At 38.5% G+C, this 7,995-nt stretch overlaps 1 protein-coding gene across 1 annotated transcript; it reads right to left on the reverse strand.

The window, feature by feature from the left end:
* Nucleotides 1-3,033: 3,033 nt before the first annotated feature.
* Nucleotides 3,034-7,396, reverse strand: ATG13 (Autophagy-related protein 13). Its single transcript, XM_089609430.1, has 4 exons — nt 7,124-7,396; nt 4,986-6,442; nt 4,727-4,908; nt 3,034-3,507 (listed from the first exon to the last, which is right to left on the reverse strand). Exons 2-4 carry the CDS (start codon nt 6,330-6,332, stop codon nt 3,207-3,209), a joined length of 1,830 nt encoding a protein of 609 aa, XP_089465556.1. The 5' UTR covers nt 6,333-6,442; nt 7,124-7,396; the 3' UTR covers nt 3,034-3,206.
* Nucleotides 7,397-7,995: the final 599 nt, after the last annotated feature.

Genomic DNA, 7,995 nt, shown 5'->3' on the forward strand with positions numbered 1-7,995 from the left:
CAGCTCCGCCGTCGAGGATTGTCGCCGCACCGACGCCGTCATCGAGGAGTCACGAATCGGCATCGTCGGTGCCGTCACCGAAGACCCACACCGCACAATTTCCATAACTGACGAGCCACGGCACGAAACCATCGTCGACAAACCTGCAGCAACACCGCCAAGCTTCGTTGTCGTCTAAACAGTCTTTTTCTAAGTTTTTTTACATTTCACTCGTGAGTCATGACCAAGGTTTTAAATATAGGCGATATTTAGCTATATCTAACCGATATGATACCTGTAATATAACTTCTAGTTTTAAATTATCGTCCAATTTTTTTTACAAAATTCGTGAGTCGAATAGTTAAAATTCGATAAATTTTTGTTCTATTTTCATGAATTTTATTTTTTAAATAAGAAATTTTAAATTATTGCAAAATATATATACTATTTTAATTTTTAATTTCAAATTATTGTTCAGAAAGTATTTATAGTACACATGTCATTATGCATAATAATTTCATATCAAGCCTCATCCTCAGAAAAAAAAAAGAAACATAGAAAATGTAAGAACCCAAATATGGAGAACATTAATATCATTTGAAAAATAAAATAGAACTAATATATGTTAAAATTTTATTTATAGAATATATGTCGATATCTCCGTCAATAATCGGTATCTCAGTAAAATTCTGATCGATACGTCGGTAGTGATATTTTAAATATTTATGAAATTTTCATCGTTAGTCGATATCTCAGTAAAATCGGATCATCGGTAATGGTATTTTAAATCTTTGTCATGACTAGGTAGACAGTTTTTTTTTTCTTCAAGGTCAGAGTTGCATGAAAAAAAAAAAAAAAAAAAAAAAAAAAAAAAAAGTTGCTAACAGCTTATACATTTCAATTCAGCAAGTGTACATAATTTTCTATACAGGATTATGAATTGAGTTTACAACTACAACTTACTATTCTTGTTATTAATAATTGTTTTACTATTTAGTTATATTATTGTAGATATTATTAGCACATTCGAAATAGATACTCTCGACCGAAATGTTTGAGGTAAACATTGTTATTCTATTTTTTGTTGATGTTGAATAAATTATCTAATTAACCACGGTTTCTAGTTTATTCGGTCTCACATCACATGAAGAATCATAAGAAACTTCTATAGAAAATATTTGAGTCGACGAAAGAGGATGGCCTTCTTTCATTACTCTGCCATAAAATATTTATTCACCATTTTTAGATGTCCTTCTCTATTGAAGCTTAATTATATACATCATACCATGATTGATTTATATTATATGTATCTGGTGTTCTTAAAAACTTATCACGTGTGTTTGAAATTGAATGTGTATTTAAATTTGAGTTTTATAAGCAACTAGGCCACTTAAAACGTTAGGTTTGGGATCTAGCCTATGTTTGAAGTTTTTTAGGGAAATAGCCAAACGTAATAGATGACAAATTATGTTTTACTTTTTTGTCCTCAGTTTTTTAATTAGCATATTTTTTTTTTCCTTTTTTTGTGCGTTAATTGTTCCTGATACGTAGGAGGCAGTTATTTTGCTTTTGAATCATTATTCACGTTCTCTCTCTCTCTCTCTCTCTCTCTCTCTCTCTCTCTCTCTCTCTCTCTCTCTCTCTCTCTCTCTCTCTCTCTCCAGCCACTCCACAAATCGGATCTGGGCGTTTTCTCTCTCTCTCTCTCTCTCTCTCTATCTCTCTCTCTCCAACCCGAGCGTGGCTGCGCCCGGCGAGATCGGCACCGGGTGACGTCGGCCTAGGAGCGCCGGGGAGAGCCGAGTCGACCGGCGTGGAGGCGTGCTCGGTGAGGCGGGCCCGGGCGAAGGTGCGCCGGCCCTCGTCGGCGCTGTCTTCGCCGGAAGCATCGCCAGAGGAGACCCAGGCGGCTCTGGGGGCGCGCGCGGCCGGGGTGGAGTCGCGCAGGTCGAGCCGGGCGCTGGGATGGGGGCGCGCACGGCCTGGGTGGAGTCGCGCAGGTCGAGTCGAGCGTTGGGATGGTCGTGTCGGCCCTGGGCGGCGACGCCGGGACTGTTTGGCAGGCGAGCGGCGGCGATGGAGGCCCGGGCAGCCTGGGCCCGGCCTTCCCCGATGGGAGGCGCACCTTACAATTAAGCTTTTGTAGTATATTATTTACAATTATTTCCATTTATTTCGAAACTAGCTCTGGGTTTTTTTTTAACCCAGATCTCAGATCTGGTTTTTAAAAAAATAGTACAGACTGTGTTGTTACAGATGATTTATTTACAGTTATTTCCATTTATTTACATTCAAGAATGAGATAATTTCCAGTAATTTACGTTTATTATCTGTGTTGACAGGTTCTCAACAGTAACGCCAATCTTGGTGAGCCGTTCTAGATTAGCGTGCCACGTATAACAATTTTGAAATTTTCTGTTATTTTATATTATTATTGCCTATTATTTAATATAAATATATTCATTATTTCCATTTGATTAAGTAAAAGGGCAAATTAGTCTATTAATTATTGACACCTAAGCACGTTGGCTATTTCCCTAAAAGTTATGAAATATAGGCTAAAAACAAAATCTTTAGTTTCAAAGTGGCTATTTTGCTACAATGCCCTTTAAATTTTGGAAGTTTACTATACGTATTTGGATTTTGGAACCTATTTAATTTTGCAGCATTACTTTTACCGTAATTTTTGTCAACCACCATATTTCTCGAAGACACTTTTTTTTTCAAATTGTCACAATGTTTCCGTTGCAATTTCCAACCTCAATTTTCATGAACAAAAAATTTCGAAATTGTACAATATTTCCGTTGCAATTTTATTCGACCACAACAATTTTCAATCTTTGAGACCATAGACACAATTGACAACCAACATTTTTATCATTGCCTGACATACCTTTTTCAAGAGGTAAAGGATTTAATACTGTATGTGTGGTGATAAATTCAGTAACATATATTCTTCTGATTCAATAATAATAAAAGAGTAAATACATCAATGTTTATAAAGAGACTATGGCAACTTAATTCAACATGAATGAAGATTTCAACAAAAGATGATTTACATCAAAGTAATTATTTTTATTTTATTTTATTTTATGGACATCAGTTTTTTCTTATTTATATTTTAGATATTTACAGAAGCATAGCAACCCAAACCAAACCCAATGATGTTTTTCAATCAAGGCTAATGTACAAATTAATTTGTTAAAAAGTCCTCGAAATCAAAGATTTTAGGATTCTTCTCTTCCCGAGACGACTCTTATCCCGCTCTTGGAGAGCAAAAGGTCTTTCATCTCTCGGTAGCTCCGGAGCTCTTCGAGGGCGTCCGCGGCCTTGCGCGGCATGAAGAAACCGGACGCAGTGGCGGGTCCCGCATCGGGGTCGGCCCGCGGTGCCACGTCAGCGGCAGAGTAACAGCTGGCGTCCTGGCGCAGCGGTGGGGCCGTCCTCAGCATATGGACGAGCACTCCCACCGCCGCGTCTTGTGATTTCCGCACAATCGGAGCGCTCGACTCCGCCGCCGCTCTCTGACTATTATTGCTCATCCAATACATAGGAATAAAAAGTTCCAATTTCAGAAGAAAAAATCAAGACGGAAAAGCAGGCAGACATATCTATGAATTGAAAAGACAAAATTTAGGCATTTTTTTTTCTTCAATTAATTGAGTAACTAAGCCACAAAAATTTGGAGATTTGCTAAATAACCAACCTTTTATAAATTTTAAGTAAATAGCCAACCTTTTGTAAATTTTAAGTAAATAACTATTATGGCGATATGACATTGTTTGGACGTTTTTAGCATTTCATTTATGCCTTTGGAGTCAGATGATTATTTACAATTATTAACAACTATTTATAATTATTAATGTCTTTGTGGTTTTGTTAATAAAATCTCGTGGCTATTTACTTAAAACTTACCAAAGGTTGATTATATAACAAAACTAGAGTTTTCATACGCCTATATATCAACCTTTTTTTTAGTTTTACTAAGGGGATGTGTAGATAGAGGTGTATAGTTCCTATACTTGCTTTAAAAATTAATAGTCTAACCATCTGTTCTGTGAATTCGATTATATTATGAAACGCCATTGAACCCGTGCTCTTTATGTTTATTTTTTCTGTTTATTCACGGACGATAACAGGTCACAATTTAATTGGAGAGACGAGACTGGGGAATGAGACACAAAGAAGAGACAAACCGATTCTATAATGGAAATTAATTACATACTCAAAACTAAGGAATATTTTGGGGAAAAATCATTTTAGAAATGTAACATGCCAATTGACGGGCATGATCCGATGTTGAATTTTAAACCCATTGGAAAGTGCTTTTGGCTCGAATTCCTCTCATTTTGTAACCCAGAGAAGAACTCTCATTTTGTTTTTTAGGATTCAAATTCCTCTCAGCATAGCTTTTAGCCAAAAAAAAAAAATTGCTTAGTTGTTATTCCTACTTTTAAAAAATAGGGAATTCTAAAATTCCAGCAGAGTATTTTGACAGAAATAATAGATCATAGATTTGTTTATATGTGCTATCCGGTAAAGTTCAATCTAAAATGAATTCGACTAACACTGATTACAAAAACATTAAAACCCAGCAAGAGTTTTCTTCGCGGTCACGATAAAACAAACCTGATTATCCTCTGTTTTTTTACTATTGTAAAATGTAAAACATTAGACACATGTAACACTATGATAATCTGGACAAGTTTGAAGGTATGCTTAAAAAAAAAAATAACCATAGAAATACCTGGTTTGAAAATCTGGCGGGTCAACGTCATCGACATCGAACGCACATGAGAAGCCTATATCGTCCATGTCATCTTGGAAAGAGAATCTACTGGAGCTCCCCGAAAACCCAATACGCGGGGAACCACTCGAAGATAACGGTACTGAAAACCGCCCCGAGTCATCTCTACCGTCTCTTACAAACTACAAGAAAAATAAAAATAAGCAAGTATGAGATTGAATGTAACAGAAAATAGATTGGGGAAAAAAAGAAGAGCAACCTTTTGACCGGCGTGGTGATTTGTCATCCCCGAAGAAATCTCACCGATCTTCCGAAACGACCTGATCCCGGAAGGAGACTCCTGCGACGAGTGATCGTTCCTTGTGCTTCTGGGAGATAGAGGAGGAAGCGGGTTTCTACTCGGATCGGAAAAGCACGGAGAGAGGTATCTAGAGCTTCTTCCGGTCATCGTCGCCGGAATAGTCACCGGTGCCGTGTCCGAACTCCTGCGAATTTGAGCCGTCGGATTCTGATTACCGCCGTAGAAGTACATCGGCGGAGACGGAGAAGGAGAAGGAGACGGCGAGAACGGAGGCGAGAGCTGGTACTCGTCGAAGACGCCGGACATTTGATGAGTCAGCGTTCGGTTGTAGCTTTGGGCCCGGGCTCCGTACGTATCGACGGGCGAGGAAGAGAAATCGGACGGCGTCGGAGGCGATGGACGGTACCCGGAAAAGGGCGCGGCCTTGTGGAAACCGCTCGTCCAACTGTGGGGCCGGTCAAGCGGCGAAGCCTGAGCTCCTCTCAGAGGGAATGACGTGGCGCGAACGCCCTTCTCCGACGCGGGGAACGACCTCATGGGGTCGGTCGCGGGGCTTCCGACGTAATCGGAGATGATCTTGGGCGGGATCGCCGTCGAAGGCTCGAGGTTGAAATCGGAGAGGGTAGAACGGTAATTCACGGACACGGAGAGTCGGCCGGGAAAGGCTTCCACGGGAGGGAAACCGTATTCTTCGAAAAAGCCCTCTTCTGCCCGCGAGAACGGGTTGCCGAACGAGGAGACCTTGTAGATGATGTCGAAGTTGTAATTCTGGGTCGAGCTGTTCAGCTGCCTGAAGAGCCTGTAAGCCGGCAAAAGCCTCATCTGCGAGTAGAGAGCGCGGAGAAGCACGATCGACTTCTTGTACGTCCTTTTGTAAGAGGCTGAGAGCTCGCCGGTTTGGCTTTGAGGATGAGGAGCGACACGGGGAGATTCGTACTGGACGACCCACCTCTCTATGACGGTCTCGATGGACGTCGATGCCGTCGGAGCGGTGTACAAGTTGTCCACGGATGAAGATTTAGGCCCTTCGTGGACGAGTATTATGTCGATTATCATTGGGTCCATCACGTTCCTGTGCCAGAAGTTCAGGTTTTCAAGGGGCGCTGGACGGTCTCCGAGGACTAAGTTGAACCATTTGTCGCTCTTTCTCACACGCGAAACCGGGAGAAATTCGCCGCTTCGGTCGCTGGGGCGGAGCGAAGGGATTCTAGAGTCGCAAATCACGTGCAAGCTCTTCAAGAGAAACTGGGAAACAATCTGTTCCAATTTCCCGGATTCAGGCTGCGAATTGCCCTGAAAATCCATGCTCCTTCGAAAAAGTGAAATCCCCAATTTACATTCCCCACGGATCCAGTGAAATTCCAAGCTCAAAATCAGTTATAGAGCCAACCACTGATGTGTTCTCTTCAGTTTCCCTGATAGCCAGAGAAAAGTTTCAAGCTAATGAAAGAGTGGAAAAAACACATACCCCAGTACAGAAAGGAACAAAAATACAAATGCACAAAGTCGAGAAAGAAGCAAAACTAGTATGACATTGAACAATAAAGCTAACCCCAGAAGATCATATTTAGCTAAATGCATGCAAAATTTGCACTAAAATTTATTCATCACCACAAAGCTGTCTCTATTTTTTGTTCATTATCACTGTATGATTGCTCAGACATGCAGAGTGTTTCATATCAAAATCTGACTCATTTTGGTTTATCGGCATCAATAAACATGAATTTCGACGAGTTTTTGCATCATTATTTTGTTTACAAAAGACGAGTTGAAAGATATTCAGTGAAACATGAACTCGAAAAATTAAACTAGTCTCAAGGCCACACAACCATCGATACTCTGATTTTCACATATCCATTTCTGTAAGCTCTAAATTATTTATCTTTATCTTGACTTTATTCTTCCAAAAACAAAATCAATATCTGAGGACTCTATGTCTCTATCAATCTAACACCTTCGCTATCAACTTGTAGCGAACCCAAAAAAAAAAAGGAAAAAAAAAATCGTAGCTACGAAATGCAACGAAAAGGAGAGAAAGTAATGAAATCTTATGAATCAATAAACAATAAAGAGACCATAGAAGAAGCGAAACATACTTGGCGATGAGTGGATTTTGAGGATCGTTAGATAGAAGATCGAAATCAGTGAGCGACGAGAATGATCGCGCCGAAGATCGAATAGGAACTATTTGGGGATTTTGGTGTGAACTTTGAACGACCAGATAGAGAGAGAAGGAGTCATCGTATATTTGTTCGTTCCGGTATCCGAATTTGTACGAAACGCGCTTTTGAAACTCTGAGACGCGCGTTTGGATGGGATAAATAAATATAAATAAATTATTTGTTAATAACATAGCTTGTAATTCATCGTCTTTTTCTCTTTCTTCCTTTCTTTCTCACCGAAGAATCTCATTTCTCATATCTCAATTACTAATGTATCCTTATAATTCTTTTTTTAAAAAATGTATCCCTTATATATATAAAAAAAAAAATATATATATATATATATATATATATATATATATATATATATTTAGGGAAAATATCAAGAGTATCCCTTGTGTTTAATCGAAATGCGAGATTTATCCCCTCTATTTCTAAAAATATCAGACATATCCCTCCAGTTTAATATAAATGACAAATACATCCCCTAAAAAAATATTATATTACAAATATCACCATTTTTCGTTTATTTTTTACAAAAAAATAATTTGAAATCCCCTAAATACCCTTAATGAAATAATTTTTTATCTTCTATTCTATATACAAAAAAATTAAATTAAAAAAATTTCTTTATAAAAAGTTAAGGTTTTTTTTTATAAAGAGAGATTTTGATTTTTTTTTAATAAAATAGTAAATAAATATTTATTCTATTAAGGGTATTTTGAGGAGTTCAAATTATTTTTTTGTAAAAAATAAACGAAAAGGGTGATATTTGTAATATAACATTTTTTTAGGGGATGTATTTG

The sequence above is a fragment of the Urtica dioica genome, chromosome 3, assembly GCF_054948205.1.
Source record: "Urtica dioica subsp. dioica isolate 48M chromosome 3, U.dioica_male_clone48M_v1_H2, whole genome shotgun sequence".
In the NCBI taxonomy this organism is placed as follows: Eukaryota; Viridiplantae; Streptophyta; class Magnoliopsida; order Rosales; family Urticaceae; genus Urtica; species Urtica dioica.

Excerpts from the sequence above, each read along its gene's own strand:
- ATG13 (XM_089609430.1), bottom strand. The coding sequence starts at position 6,332 with ATGGATTTTCAGGGCAATTCGCAGCCTGAATCCGGGAAATTGGAACAG. Across the intron at positions 4,909-4,985 it reads ATCACCACGCCGGTCAAAAG|TTTGTAAGAGACGGTAGAGA; the intron begins GTTGCTCTTCTT and ends TTTTTCTTGTAG. Across the intron at positions 3,508-4,726 it reads CCGCCAGATTTTCAAACCAG|TCAGAGAGCGGCGGCGGAGT; the intron begins GTATTTCTATGG and ends GAGCAATAATAG.